The sequence below is a fragment of the Babjeviella inositovora genome (genome assembly GCF_001661335.1).
Source record: "Babjeviella inositovora NRRL Y-12698 unplaced genomic scaffold BABINscaffold_1, whole genome shotgun sequence".
Classification (NCBI taxonomy): domain Eukaryota; kingdom Fungi; phylum Ascomycota; class Pichiomycetes; order Serinales; genus Babjeviella; species Babjeviella inositovora.
Window position 1 is genome coordinate 1,549,757 of NW_017566838.1, and position 14,794 is coordinate 1,564,550.

General features: G+C 48.9%; 6 protein-coding genes across 6 annotated transcripts; 3 read left to right on the forward strand and 3 right to left on the reverse strand.

The window, feature by feature from the left end:
• The first annotated feature begins 152 nt into the window (after positions 1-152).
• On the forward strand, positions 153-706 carry BABINDRAFT_159342 (uncharacterized protein). The gene has a single exon (XM_019127600.1). It carries the CDS (start codon positions 475-477, stop codon positions 640-642), a length of 168 nt encoding a protein of 55 aa, XP_018988173.1. The 5' UTR covers positions 153-474; the 3' UTR covers positions 643-706.
• A 455-nt stretch (positions 707-1,161) lies between these two features.
• BABINDRAFT_164579 (uncharacterized protein) lies at positions 1,162-1,476 on the reverse strand (the record flags this gene model as incomplete). The annotated part of the gene is made up of 1 exon (XM_019130265.1): positions 1,162-1,476. The coding sequence occupies one exon, from the start codon at positions 1,474-1,476 to the stop codon at positions 1,162-1,164; it is 315 nt and encodes a 104-aa protein (XP_018988174.1).
• Positions 1,477-2,187: 711 nt separating this feature from the next.
• Positions 2,188-3,767, forward strand: BABINDRAFT_159345 (NAD(+) diphosphatase). Its single transcript, XM_019127601.1, has one exon. It carries the CDS (start codon positions 2,365-2,367, stop codon positions 3,592-3,594), a length of 1,230 nt encoding a protein of 409 aa, XP_018988175.1. The 5' UTR covers positions 2,188-2,364; the 3' UTR covers positions 3,595-3,767.
• Positions 3,768-4,082: 315 nt separating this feature from the next.
• On the reverse strand, positions 4,083-5,009 carry BABINDRAFT_164581 (PAQR-type receptor; the record flags this gene model as incomplete). Its single annotated transcript, XM_019130266.1, has 1 exon — positions 4,083-5,009. The coding sequence occupies one exon, from the start codon at positions 5,007-5,009 to the stop codon at positions 4,083-4,085; it is 927 nt and encodes a 308-aa protein (XP_018988176.1).
• A 2,019-nt stretch (positions 5,010-7,028) lies between these two features.
• On the forward strand, positions 7,029-13,297 carry BABINDRAFT_5754 (uncharacterized protein; the record flags this gene model as incomplete). Its single annotated transcript, XM_019132281.1, has 2 exons — positions 7,029-7,775; positions 10,157-13,297. The coding sequence occupies 2 exons, from the start codon at positions 7,029-7,031 to the stop codon at positions 13,295-13,297; spliced, it is 3,888 nt and encodes a 1,295-aa protein (XP_018988177.1).
• A 227-nt stretch (positions 13,298-13,524) lies between these two features.
• BABINDRAFT_169995 (uncharacterized protein) lies at positions 13,525-14,691 on the reverse strand (the record flags this gene model as incomplete). The annotated part of the gene is made up of 2 exons (XM_019130708.1): positions 13,525-14,381; positions 14,652-14,691. 2 exons carry the CDS (start codon positions 14,689-14,691, stop codon positions 13,525-13,527), a joined length of 897 nt encoding a protein of 298 aa, XP_018988178.1.
• Between the last annotated feature and the right edge of the window lie 103 nt (positions 14,692-14,794).

Here is a 14,794-nt window from a genome sequence, read left to right on the forward strand (position 1 = left end):
CGGGGGTCTGCGGTGGGGATTTGTGGTGGTGAGGCGTAGAGCATGTGGGTCAGATTATATCCAAGGCGGAGCAGATGGTATGGCTTGATCATGCTTACCGGGTTACATTATTGAGGATGTATATGTGTTATACAGCTTATATAGAGATGACTAAATTGTTGGCCGAATTAGGGGATGTGGCTGGTGTGGCTGATCGGGTGCGTCGCAAGACTCTGGTCCACCCCACTGGAATGCGACACGACGAATCTTAGTTCACGTCTCTAAGCCAGTCAGGTTAAAGGGGTAGTATGAGAAATAACCTTTGGATGACCGCCGGGGAAGAAACGTGCAAGGGTTTATGGAGATGCAATCTTCTTTGCTGGGTAGTTTTAGGGGCTGTTATCCGGCGTCCGATCGTGACTATGGCTCGTTGTGGAAACTGTGGCAGATTAATATAGTACTTCCGTATAGCTGAGCCTCAGGTGGGGGTTGGCGATGCTGTTAATTTCGATAGAACGTATTAGTGATTTTTTCGTCTACATCCCCGAGGTTCTTCGAGAATATCCTTATTTTCACCTGGACCTTGAACATGTGGCTTACATTTTGGAACTGCAGCCTGGTATCCAAGATTTTGGCCGTCTCAGTGTGGCTTACGTTTTATAAATTCCTATACCGGGACAGCGGCCTTAGTCAACATGTGGAGAGGAAAAATGCTACTAGAACTGCAGGGACGGTTACAAACGTCTAAATTTATGTTATGTGACTAATGCGGGATAAATATCCCCGATGTTTATACTGCTCAAACACTATATTCTGTAAAGAATAAGAGGATTTTAATCAGATGGCTCAGAATACATCTATGATATCCTCCAGAGTTTTATTATTATTATTATTATTATTATTATTATTATTATTATTATTATTATTATTATTATTATTATTATTATTATTATTATTATTGATTAATCTCTAAGTCATTTTTAGCTATTTCTATATTTTTTCAACCACAGTTATTTAACTGAACGTCCCATCTAGGCATTTTTTTGATACGGATCAGACCGCGGGGTTCCTTAGTCGGCAACCTTCATTGCGAAGCTTGAGCAAATAACAGCCATCGCTTAAGACTAAAGTATTTTTCGTCGACGTACAAGAGAAAAGTTCAGTAGTTCCTCCTGTCGCCCTTTAGTTCAACGTAATCTTCGATTGATGGACGTATCTGTTCCAGAAACGCTTCAACCCATTTGGCTTCTTTGGAACGGGGGCAAGAATAGGCTCTTCTTCCTCGATAGGCTCGACGACATCACCATCACCGGCTTGGGGCACCTCGATAGGTTGGATTTTGAACTCACCGTCATGAGCGGGAACCAAGACAGGCTGCGGGTCTTCGCGCGAGCTGTCGGATTGAACTGGAGCAGCCTGAGGCAAGGTTTTCCCACTAGTGGACGAGAGATCAAGGCGATTCAAAATGCTTCTCTGTAGGGTGTTAATTTTATCCATTGGATGAATGCAAAATGCTTGTGTGAACGCAATTGAAATGAAATATAAAATTATCCATTCTAGGTAACACTTGCGATCTGTCTTCTGATGAACTGAATTGGCATTGTGTGAAATGTAGTGATTTTATAATATAGCCAAGGAGAGGGATTGGGTGAATATTGGGTGGATTTATATATCTGTGAGATTGCAGTTCTTTGCTCAATCCTCGATATCCATACCAGAGTAAGCTACACGAACCACAAAGCGTGGAATGCGGCTACACGCAGCACAATCAAGGAATGGGATTGTAAGCTGACCAGCGGAGGTTTATGTAGAAATGCTTCTGAATTTTCAAACCAAAGGATCAGAGATAATCAGAAATGGTAATCGGCTTCAACTAATAAAACTGTTTGGGATTTTTGATATTCCGGTCGCTCAAATCCATGTATTGAGAGATTTGAGGTGATCTTTTGTGGTCCTTACCGTCCAGCTATTTAAACCACATGACATAAATCATACCCATAGACCTCTACCCCTCTGAGATTGGTCTCCAAAAAAATTTTCTCCAAGAAAATATTTAGAGATATTTATACCTAGAATCCTGCTATATAAGCTCAAACTTTCTGGTTATTACTAAGCAGGCAACTCTATGCCGGATGTGGAGAACCGACAGGAGGCGATGTGAGCACGGGGTGGCGTACAGGAAGAATCACCCAGCGAACAAGCCTTTAGTTTCGCATTGCTTCTATATCTGGCGTGAATTTGTATACCCGGTCTATGTCCTTGCGATCAATCTCTTCAGGATTTTTCACTCGGCCGATTTTCACAACTTCCATACGTAGAGGTTTCCTTCAACTTTCACATCAGAAACCGCACACTTTCTTCAGACCATACTCTATTTCCGTATTGATGTCAGACCAGAAGCAAAAGTCATACCAAAAGTCTGGACTCCAGGACCTCTACTTCGGCCAAGAGTGCCTCAACCGGTTATCGTTCTTGAGAGAAGACTACGACTTTTTGAAGCTCGCGGGGACCCACCCTAGCGCCAAGCTCCTTGTGATGGTGGGGAACAACGCAGTCTCCTTTGGCGAGAACAGCCACCACGAAGAGCACCTCACGTTTGCCCAGAACAAAACCACTGTTGCTTATATGAAGCAATGGTTGGCGGACCTGGAAGGACTCAGCGCAGAGTCTAGAGCTGCCGGGAAACCCATTGTGGTTTTCTTAGGCATCAAGGACCTGTCTGTCGGGTTTGAGCCCGAGAGCTACTCTGGACCCGAGGCGTATATCACCTACAAGGAGAGATACACCGGTATTCCGTACTTTGCGTTCAACTTTCCGAGAAGGGGCGGATTGGAGGCCTTTGTTGAAAAGGTGCGGGCTGAAACCGGTACACTCCCCGAGTACAAGGTTCTTTCGGGCTTCCAGGACGTGTTCAAGTTGTCTAATTTCAACGCCTCCATTATGTCACACGCGCGGATGTACGTCGACTGGATCCACAAGAACCAGTTCTGCGGTGGGTGCGGGAGCCGTGTTGTTCCAATTTTCGGTGGCTCCAAGTTGAGATGTCTCAACAATGAAACCGAGACCGTTGGGGACAAAGAAACCCCAGTTTGCCCGGTGAAGCAGGTCCTGGTCAGCAATCTTTCCTTCCCACGCACCGACTGCGTAGTCATCACCGCTCCAGTGACGGCAGACCATTCGAAGATTCTCTTGGGGACCAGCAAGCGATGGAAGGGCGACCCCGACTTTGACCGCATGTGGTCCTGTATCGCTGGCTTTGTGGAGCCCCTGGAGACCATTGAGGTGGCCACCAAAAGAGAGTGCTGGGAAGAAACTGGCGTGGTTTCCTCGTCGGTGCATATCATGAAGACGCAGCCATGGCCGTTCCCGGTCAACTTGATGATTGGCTGTATTACTGTTGTGGAGGAAAATGGGGTCAACGAGATGATCCACTTGGGCCACGATGCCGAATTGTTGGATGCCAAGTGGTTCGAGGTGTCTGAAATCAAGAAGATGATTGAAAGCAAGGGGAAGTACAATCCGTTCGGGATACTCTTGCCAAAGTCACAGAGCATCGCCTTCCAGTTGATCAAAATGGTTGCCTTCAACGAGGTAAACTTGACTAGTAAGATTTAAAATACAGGCTGGATTAGCACTTGTGTAGAGCCCTGTTGCGGGGAAAGACGGTCAGAGATTTAATCCGTCTGAAGGTGTGTAATGATTCGTTTGGGGCTAGTTTTCTACATCTGCATAGTCGTAGATACCGTGAACTGTAAGCTGGGAGTTTTTAATATAAGGGAACGTTCTACTTGGCATGGAAGCAGGAAGAAATTAAACTGAAATGCTATTGCCACGAAAATATTGTGAAAATAGCGTTAATAGGCTGACAGGTGTTATTCAACCAGGGCAAGCAATGGGTTATAGGCCATATATTCCTTGGATCAGGGATAGATTTTCCTATATGAAAGTTTCTGGTTAGACTGGTAATGGCTTTTTAACTTATAATCATCCCTGGGAAGTCATACGTTCCCTGGGTCAGTAAACCCAATAGCCATTTCTAGTACGCTATGAATAGCTAGTCCTATACGCACCTCCCACGTGCTGACCCCTTCTTTCTCCCATTCTCACATTCCAGTTGCCAACGTCACTTCATGGCAATACTGGTAGCATTTGTACAATCCCGTCGCATGACTGGCAGCGGCCAAAACCACCATAACGTGGAAGATCTGGTGCGAATGGCCAAAATAGTCAAACTTCCCCGGAGCCTGTCTCTCCGGCCATCGCAACGCATACAACACGGCCCCACTGATATACAATACGGCTTCTCCCAACACCCAGGTGAGCAGGCTCCGCTTCCAAGTATTTTCCAAGCCAAACTTGATAATCCCCACAAATATTGGAAATATACTGGTAAGACCAAACATAATGAACATTGCCGCACGGGTGGGTCTCCACTCAGGCCGACGAAACCGGCTATCCACGCTCATCACGAAGCAGCCCAAGCTGAAGGCGCCAATCATCGTAAAAAAGGATGCGTGGTACGCTACGGGTAAGTCGATGAAGGAGTAGTAGATGATGCTGGTCATGGAGGTGGAGGTAAGCCCTATGATCCCCACGTAATCTAGCTTGTTGAAGCGCACCGACACAGCGGGAGAATGGCATTTTATGCAGTGGTACGTAGCGGAAAGCGTCAAGCACGAAATTAATCCGCACATAAACAAGGACAACACAAACTTGTCTGTGTGTGTAGTAGTGGGGTACACCGGGAAGAGGCGGTCAAAGTAGCAGAAGGATGTGCATAATGCAGCAGAGGCAGCAAGACCGGGGAACAAGTGCGAGTGGATGTTACCGGATTCGTTGTGGATATAGAAGAGAGACTCAAAGCAGCGATGAAGACTATTGGTTTGTTTCACGTAGCCATCGAGGATGTAATGGTTGTCCTGTTGCCATTTGGGGATCTCGTTGTGGGTGTACAATCTCCGTCTAATGGGGGAAGCGTTTTTCTGCTGATCTGAAGCGGTCGGGACGCTGCGGTTCTTTAAAGTGGACATTATACTTGGGTTTGTATCATCATGAGTCAAAAGTGGCTGGGCTAATTGAGTTTAAGTAGTGAGCTGGGAAACAGTTCACAACTGACATGCGACGTCCCATGCATATTTGTTGGGGTTGGAACTTTGTCATGCATGAGATGCTGTGTCTGACACGTGATCTATTTGATGGGCCATAGATGGTAAATCTCTACCATCCTTAAGGAGCTGTCTAGAGGTTTGAAATACTATAAATACAGCACATAAATACATGGTGGTTTGATATTGTGTTTAACAGCATCTTGATGTGTATAACCTGTCATGTTGAGGACTCGCATTAAGTGGGTTTGGTTCGCGACTTCCACCAGGCGCTTAAAGCACGGATTTAAGGGACCAGAATACCCATAAAATTGAATCCCTGCGTACGAGACATTTTTGACCGGTAAAGTGAGTTATACCAGGGAAGTCATACTGTGTATACTCTACCCGCGCTTCACAATAGCTTACCGTCCAGATCGCTGCTCATTGACCGGTTTTTGTTGCCTTATCAAGACCTTTCGACGGAGATTTCTCATACTACCCTTTTCCTGCCATTACCACGCAATTTTTAAGGTATTTATTCAGACCGTAGAGCCATATGTTTGAGAATATCACATCTGGTATTATCACATGCTCGGTTCGTGGCAGTACTGATCACGTTTAAGCAAGCCAGTTCAACAGCATACGTCTCAGGACAAACCACCCGCGAAGGATTCGACGTGAGCGACCAGAATAATCAAAATTACGGGGGGCCTTGCTCATAGCTCTTGCGGTGTGCCACCAGTAATGCACATAGCACCCTTGATTATGTGATCCAGTTTCTGTTTTAGGCATAACACCCGCAAAACCTCTGGCGCTTTATAGGAATAACACTTAAGCATAATAGAGATGGTGCTTATAGTTCTCCATCTCGACTTGTCGGATTCAGGTTCAAACACATGTGATAAAAGCCAGTCCAGGCCTGTCGAAATTAACAAAAAATAGCACTGGAGTCCGTAAAAGACGGATAAATAGGCAATAGGTCACCGAGAGGTTTACAAAACAAAACAGATAGGCCATTTAGTGATGGAGCTGTAGACCAGGGAATACACTTGGAAGAGGCCCAAGAACATGGGCAAAATAAAATAGCGACACAAAATATCTACACGTGTTATTAAACGCCCTGATTCAGCCATCTAGGACAATGCTTCCATAACTGCCACAGGGTTTGGGGGGTTTTGGACCTCGGCTGCTGATTTCCCGTGGTGCTGTCTTAAGTCAGACCTTAAACCTCGGTTTGTAAGAAAGTGTTTCGGCAATAATAGACTAGGACGTACATACAAAAAATATAGAAGTTACAGAGAATTCCAGGCAGGGATATGTGAACAGACTTGAAAGGGCTTAGCCACCTGCATGCCATCGGTTTCCAGTTGCACGCATGCGGCAGGGACGTGCATAAGAGCGTTGTCGAAATAGCCTGTACAAACGCGAAATAAGTGGGACCGAAATAAAAGGTGCCTACAGTACTTTTCATGCGGGTTTCTTGCCTCTCAACTTCAGGAGAGCAAAGATGCGTTGTTGCCAGTACCAAATATAAGCGTACTCTTAAGTTCCCTCCACATAATTAGATACAGTAAACTGTTTCCTTTAGCAAACCTTATCAACCGGCATCGACAGATTTTCACTGCAGAGCTATGGCATAGAAGCAAGTCTGGATGCGTAATTGAATTTGAGCCTGGGGTACACAAGCTAAGAGATTCGATGGAGGTGTGATTTGTGCTCTACCAAAAAATAAAAAATACCCAACCTTGGAAATAGGAGACGGCAGTCAAAGTTCAAAATTTTGATAGTGCGCCGAGAAATTGTTTATCGGACATAACGCGCATTCGAAACCATTGGCGTGCATTGGACTGGCGCGGTCTTAATTCGGATTTAATAAAACCCAGAAGTATATAAACAAGACGAAAGGGCGGTTATTTTCTGAAATTCTTCAGCACTAGTAATATTCACAAACAGCTAAAAATCATGTTATTAAGATCTATCTTCCTTGCCGTATTACCTTCCATCGCCGCAGTGCAGGGCAATGCCCTTGCTAACGCGTTGCCCCAACCATTGGCCTTGGCCTACGCAAAGGCGGTAGCTGCTGAGGCTGGCTACGGTGGTTATGCCGCTAGCGGAAACGACCCTGCGTCTTACTCCTGCCACGAGTCCTGTGGGTACTCCATCTTGGCTGCGAGAAAGTGCTCTACCAATGAAACCGACGAGGATTCGGGCCCATACGACGCGGAATGTTTGTGTACCCAGGGTAGCCAGTTCCAGCGTCTTATGTCACTGTGTATGGAGTGCGGTTGGTGTCTCTATAATGACTACTGGCCGTTCTTGACGCCTGTTCTTATCGAGTGCGCTCTCGCCCCTACTCCTACTGGCACCACTTGCTCTCCAAGTAGTTACTCGCTTTATATCACCGCCTCTTACGAAGTTGCTGCTGTCGCTTCAAATTCTCCCGTTACCGCTTCCCTCTCTAGTCACAATTCTTCTTCGTATGCCACCTCCGGTTCGGGGATATCCATCGCTTCTTCCACCAGAACGTCCAATAGATCCACCACCCGCACCTCCTCTCGCTCTTCTAGAATCGGTTCTACCGTCAGCTCTACTTCACAAACGTCTGGAGCTGCCTCCACTGCCTCCTCCACCTCTTCGGTAGCCGGGGCTAACGCGCTCGCCATCGCCTCCTCGGTTGGTGGTCTTGCGTTAGCGGTTGTTGCCTTGATGGTTTAGCTCAGTTGATATCGTCAAACCTTAAACTATCCCTTGTCGCTTTCGGGGGATTTTTCTCTCCCAGTGATATCTAATTAATACTATATGAGAAAAGGGACCAGGAGGCCGATTATCGAGCCATGCATTGCCGTAGTACCAGTTTATGATAACTTATGAATATTATCGGAACTAGCTGAAAAGGATAAACTCTGAGTAAACGATGACGTTAGCCGCATCTGGTTCTGCCAAAATGCATGAATGCATATTCTGTTTGCGCAGCTGTTGCATTACGTGTATGTGGTAAGCGGAGGATTACACAAGGGAAAGAGCCCTTTAAGATAATTTTTACGCGCTACTGAATAACCAAATATCACTGGTATTTAATAAACTTTCACCCTAACCTGAAGATCAAAGAGTATGCAACTGGTGCGGAAATCTCAGCTGCTGTCGGCCTTAAGCAAATATTTAGAGACCGGTGGGTATCATAAAGGGAGAGAGCGCAGATTTCTGTGCCGAAATTTGATGACACTTAGCTAATTGTTTCCTTAATAACCCCTGCGTTTGGAATACAACAGAATAAATAATCGAGGTTGGCATAATACTGTCTTGGGGTGTATAAAAAGGCTGTGAAAGTTCCATTCTTTCACCTCTGTTCAGGTCCAACCTAAAGCAACGCTATGCAATTGTCTTTTATTTTCTTTACGCTTTTATTTTCAATAGCGGTGTGTAATGCTGCTGTTTCCTCGGGCCTTAAGCCGGTTCAAAGTGACGATGGTATCGAACACAAATGCTACTTAGCGTGTCAAAGCGCCCTTGATGCTGCCAGAGCATGTACTCAATCCCACAGTGCCTATTTCAGAAAAGACTGTTTGTGTGGCACCACAGCGACATTCCCAGGCTTGTATGAAACTTGTTTGGATTGTGATGAGTGTATATACAACCGCTTTCGGCCTCAGCTTGAGGCAGCGGCATCTCGCTGCGGGCTTCCTACTGGGACCCCCTTGAGCTCCATGATTATTTCTGCAACCCTGTGTCCTCCTGAGGAATCTTCCATTGGATAATACTGTGAATGTGGATCTCAAAAACGATTTACAGGGGTTCTAGTGCCTATTTTTTTTTGTTGATATTTCTGGGCTGGATCTATGTATTAGTAACATACGGCTTAAGGTGAAAATCCATCGGTTGTAGACCTCGAAGGCTGTATGGCCAATGATCTATGCTAAGGAATAGGAGATATATCGACGGAATGTTAAGGGACTAAATTCACCATGTTGGCCACATACCAGGAGCCCACCCTTGAATCCACAATTGAGAACGGACATCTTTAGTTTTTGCACATGTGACTTAAATTAATTTGATATGTTGAACTTACTGTCTGCATCCGCATCGCCCCTCAGTACACACGCTAGCTGGTTTATCTTGAGTTTTCCGCATTCGTAAAACCTGTGAAAATATCTTTGGAGCGGTAGAAGTGAGCCTTTGCCAAAACTCGCAAATACGTAGATACCAGGACCATGTGATTAACATATACTGAAAGTCCGTGAGCTAGACTCGAAGTTAGGTTCAAATACAACCCTAATTGAGATTGCCATCCAGGTTCGTAGCCAGTAACGTTCCTACTAACCCCATAGTATATACCATTCTCCTCCAATATCTACCCAGCCGAGTTAGTACTAGTCTGGGGCAGGTACCCGGCCATACTCCCTGGAGACACGACGCATGGGACGCGCCGTTTACCAGAAAAATCTGCACGCACCAATCACGCTGGGTCTATCCCAGATCTTAATTGTACGATACAATATACCTCTTCAACAGCTTATTCTGAGTCTCTGGTGAGTGCTGTCCATCTCCAGTTCTTAATTCGGATCAACCCATAGAATATCTCTTGCATGCAACCAAGCAATCGACTGTATTGACCTTGACGCGTGGGAAAAACACGCTGTGGCCGCGCTGCGTGCGGCGGTTGGCGAAAAAGAAACGTCCACAACAGTACGCGTACATCGTAGCGTCGGGGGCCCAGGATTTTTCGTTTTCGCTTTCCTCCGCTTCACTTCTGTGTACTCTCTTTTGCTCATTGCGCTTTTTGATACACGCCGACGCTGAACGTTTACCAACTGCTCTTACCACTGCTGACAGGTCCACTTGCTTCAACCTTGCTGATTACGCGTCGCTATCCAGACTTCGAGAGCTTCCGCCAGTGGCTAACCAATATTTCAGACACACTTTTGTCAGCTACCCATTTCGATCCGCATCAATCAAGGATCGCCGCTATCAATTTATCAAGAATAGCGCAATCTTTCGCTTAGCACCCCATCCGAAAAGCACCCGATTCGAAAATTCCCGAATAACACGCAGCCCTATAGTAACTGGCCATGGTCTCATACAAACGAACCAAGATCGTGTACGTGCCCGCGCCAACGCTCCCAGCGGATTTAGACACGGAGGTATGGCACATTCCACAGACCAAGGAGTGGTTCCTCACGTATGAGGAGTACCTCGAGCGGATGGATTTCTATAACCGCCGCAAGTTTGTGTGCGAAATCACGGGGAACTCGTGCCTCAGCTATTTCGAGGCATACGCGTCGGAAAAGTCCGAGATCAAGGGCGTGGAGGAGAATTTCCCAGATGTGTTGAAGGAGCCAATTCTCCGCCACATCCAATTCAGCACCACGCCGCGTATCGACCTCTTGGTCGACGAGACGTACCAGCGCTTCAAGAGCGACTTTTACCCGGGCGAAGAAGTGATGGTGCGCCTCAATGGCGCACGCCACAAGGGCACGGTGCGCGAGAAGGCGCGCTTCAACGCGATTCAGCTCGCGGACGGCACAACGCGTCCTGCGTACTGTCAGTACCGTGTCGCGCGCGCGAGCGACCAGCTGGAGATCACTGCAAACGAGTCACACCTCGTGCGCGACCGTCGCCTCTTCACCAAATTCTACCTTAAGTCGTTTATCAAGCTCACTGTCGGGCGCGTCAACAAGCCCGGCGCGCCGTGGGTCGCGCGAGACGCGTACGCCAAAAAGTACCTTCTTCCGACAGAGTACCCGCCGCACCTCGCGCACTTTAAGGACTTCCAGAAGAAGCTTAAGGGGCCGTCTGCCAGCAAGGCCGAGGTCCTCGCGGCGCTGCGTCTTGGAGCGGTGCTGATCTTGCCCAAGATTGAACCCTCCGTGCACAACATGCTCGGAAACACAAAGACCGAGCCGGCCGCCACCAAGAGACTGATTCGCGACGATTTGGAGGAGCCGTACACGTCGCTCAAGCCGTTGCCTCAACGCTTGGACCTCGGGGCGGTCCCGAACTCGTTGACGAACCCGGTCAACGATGCGGTGGAGGCGTGGACGTTTTTGAACATCTACCGCACGCCCTTGGTATTGGACACGTTCACATTTGATGATTTCATTACGGCGATGAAATGGAGCCAGGATGACTTGGATAACGAGGGTGCGTGTGAGTTGTTAAACGAGATCTTCTGCGCTGCCATCAAGGGGGTGGTGAGTGAGAATGGAGAGGTTTACGGGGTGGTTGAATCGTTCCTTGAGGAGGAAGCGGAGCCTCCGACGGAGACCAAAGCTAAATCAAAGGCAAATGGTGTCAAGAAGGAAGTTGGGACAATATCTGAGGCCAAACCTGAAACCAATCCTTCAGATGCCGTGGATGTGCCACTGGACAGCGACCTCTCCGACATCGAGTCTGACGACGATGACCACAACGCATACGCCATCCTTAACTACCGCAACGTCTCTTGGGAGGACCGGGTGGCGCGCACGCAGTTCCGCGACGGTAGCTGGCAGATCATCCTCCTCGGGATCCTCTCACAGTTGGAACACACCAAGCACAAGAAGGTTATTGCGCGCATGTACAAGCTTCTCGTGCCTCTGGGTACGAATCCGACACCGGGCACCGTGCTCACCAATTTCTACACCCACTTCACGCTCGACTTCCGTGTCAAGGCCCTCAATATCCTCTGTGAGTTACTCATCGGCAGCCCCGTCATCCGCGCGCACATCGACTTCTGTTTGGAAGAGTCCACGCGGCTTAGACGCGACCGTCTCGAGGCCATGCGCGAGCACAAGGCGGCCTGGGACGAGGCCTATGCCGCGAATGTGAAGATGAAGACGCTCGCCGGGAACGCCGGGAACGGTGCGGCGAACGCGACGCCGGTGCCGCGCGAGGACGATGCACGCAGAAAGTCGAAGAAGAAGAACACGGCCGTGCCGCAGGAGCCTACGGATGCGGAGGCTGCTTTCGCACAGGCCAACGCCGAGTACCGTGCGTTGCTCCAAGAGCGGGTGGAGGCCGTCACGCGCGCAGCCACGAAGCGTGCGTTGCGTAAGAACCTCGAGCGCGAGTTGAACGAGATCGACTGCCAGCGCATCCAGTATATCGGGCGTGACCGCTTGTTCAACCGCTATTGGTGGTTCGAGAGCAACGGTTTGCCGATGCTTGGGGGCGGGATCAAGAACGAGGATGAGGAGAACGAGGACGACGACGATAATGAGGACGATGACGAGGTCTTGGATGAGACCTATCTCATGGGCCGGCTCTGGGTCCAGGGTCCGAGCGACACCGACCGGGTGGCATTTATCAAGATGGAAGCGGGGTTGGTCAAGAGTTGGAGAGGCTCCTACCCAGACGAGGGCCTTGACGACAACCAATCTGCTGGCGAGGGGCCCACGTCTGAGGACGATCCTGTGGGTGAGCTTAAGACTGAGGCGGGTGTGGATCCAGTCTTGCCGCCTAACGGAGGCTTGCCCCCATCTTTTGTTTCCGCCACCAAGGAGGTCTTTTCCATCGATTTCGACGGCACCAAGGCCACTAAAGACGGCCGTCCTTTGATTGACGAGTTTGGGGCTGCGGGGTTCGCGTTGCTGCCGATTGAGCGCAAAATCATCGAGGAGAAGCCGGACCCGTTGTTCAGCTCGGACGAGTGGCGCTTTTACGACAAGCCGGAGGAGATCGCGGCGTTGGTCACGTGGTTGAACCCGTGGGGTCGCCGTGAGCACGCGTTGCGCAGCGAGCTCACAGCCATTCGTGACCGCATCGAGACCAGCATGGTGGCGCGCCGCAAGGCGCTCGGGTTGGACGCGGCGCGCGAAGAGGAGGCGCGGTTGCAGCGTGAGTTGGCAGCGATCGAGATGTCTGAGTCGGAGGTGGAGGAGGTGTCGAGCGGGAGCGACGAAGACTCCGACGTGGAGATCGCCAGTGAGCCGGAGGACACCGTGAGACGCACGCGCGGCGTGAACGCGCGCGTACAGAAGGGGCTTGAGGCGCGTATCGCGCGCTACGAAGAGGTGGCTGCAAAGGAAAAGAAGCGTGCTGCAAAGCCGAGCGACAGGATCAAGGAGAGAGAGACAAAAAGACGGAAGATTGCCGACCATGCCGCGAAGAAACAGCAGCGGCAGGAGCTCGTAGCGGCGTTAGAGCGAGTGGGTAGCGGTCGCGAGAAGTTGCGCGTGCTCGAGTGGGTGAATTCGAGTGCCAGGGAGACTTTGGGGAGCTCGCATTATGAGTCGAGGAGAAAGGGAAAGAAGTAGCGCGGGGCCAAGCATTTTCCCTCAATTGTATTATTATAATTCTGCATCCTAAAACATATCTTCTCTATCCCTTCGTGTTTTATTTTTTCGTTTAATCATAATATATAGCTGTACTGTATAAGCTATACGTACGCCCTCTTACTAGACCGTTAACTTCAGTTCCCCTCTATCGTTTTCACTATCCAGGCTTTTTTTCTTTTCTTCATATATACACGTTATCGACATATCTACTCGTCTAATGAGAGGGAACTTCTCATGCTTGGGAGAACCTTGCCGGACACAGGCTCAAATTGGCTCCTGGCAAACTCCTTCAATTTGGCCTCTTCCGCCTGTGACAACGGCTTGACAATCTCGTTGGGCGCGACAAAGGTGAACTTCCCGAAGCCGAACTCGCGGTCGGACATCTTGGAAAGCACGTAGAGCTGCATTCTGACGTACGATACCATCGCCTCCAAGTGGACAATGTCCACATCCTCTCTCCCGTTGAACAAATTCCTCCACAAGGCTGTGGCCAAGGTGGCATCGTTGGTCGCAAACCCCTCATCGTAGGCCAACACAAGCCCTCTGGTCTGGTGGTAGAAGTCCTTCATGTAGTTCCCGATGATCCTCCCGGAAGAGATGTTCATCTCCTCAGCGAGACGCAACTCCATGTCTTTGAAAAAACGGTCGACAAACTTCTGCTGGTAGTTGTGGCCGTACTTGTAGGGCATGGCACGCATTCTCACCGTGAGGATCCAGTAGTGCAACGCGGTGATCTGGAACCACTGTGCAAACGTGCGTGGAAGCCCCAAAGTGCTGTAGTAGAAGGAGGCGGTTTCCGAAAGCTCTTCGTTGGGGTATTGCAAACCCTGTTGCTTTGCTTGGCCGTAGTAGATAGAGGCGGCCACTGGACCCGCACGGACGCGGTCCATGTCGAGACGGAAGAGGCCAATGAACATCTCACCGAAGGACTCCTTCCAGCCTGAAAGCTTTGTTTCATTGCTTTCGTACGGAGAATCCGAAAGCAATGGGCGCTTGTGCTTAGGGATGGGGTTCTTCTCGTTGGAGCCGGGAGCGGTCACAATAGGCGAATGCTTGGCAATGTCTGTTGGAGGTTCCAAATTGCGCGCAAGCTGTGCGGTGGAGAAAAACTTCGCAGGGCCAAAGGCTCTGCGGGTAGCCAAGGATCTGATAGATAACATGATAGGGTGGGATGTGATGGGTTTGATGGGTAAGGTACGTGTCTGTGGATTGATATAACACAGAGGGCTCGTAACTTTGTTTTTCATACTTTTTTATTTTTTTTTTTTTTTTTTCAAAAACAGACAGGGATACACGCCGCATGGGGTGAGGCAGACAAGCCGGAAGGGCAGACCTGTGACATAATAGTGAGTAGAATAATTGAGGTATATCATAATTTGAGCTTTACTCCCATTGATGCAAAATATGTTCTGAAAGCGTTATTAAGTGATAACGCTTAGCATTTTTCGGCAGTACTATAGCTAAGGGAACCTCTGA

What these genes read in the sequence shown, in the direction of transcription:
- BABINDRAFT_159342 (XM_019127600.1), top strand. Translation starts at nt 475, where the DNA reads ATGCTGTTAATTTCGATAGAACGTATTAGTGATTTTTTCGTCTACATC.
- BABINDRAFT_159345 (XM_019127601.1), top strand. Translation starts at nt 2,365, where the DNA reads ATGTCAGACCAGAAGCAAAAGTCATACCAAAAGTCTGGACTCCAGGAC.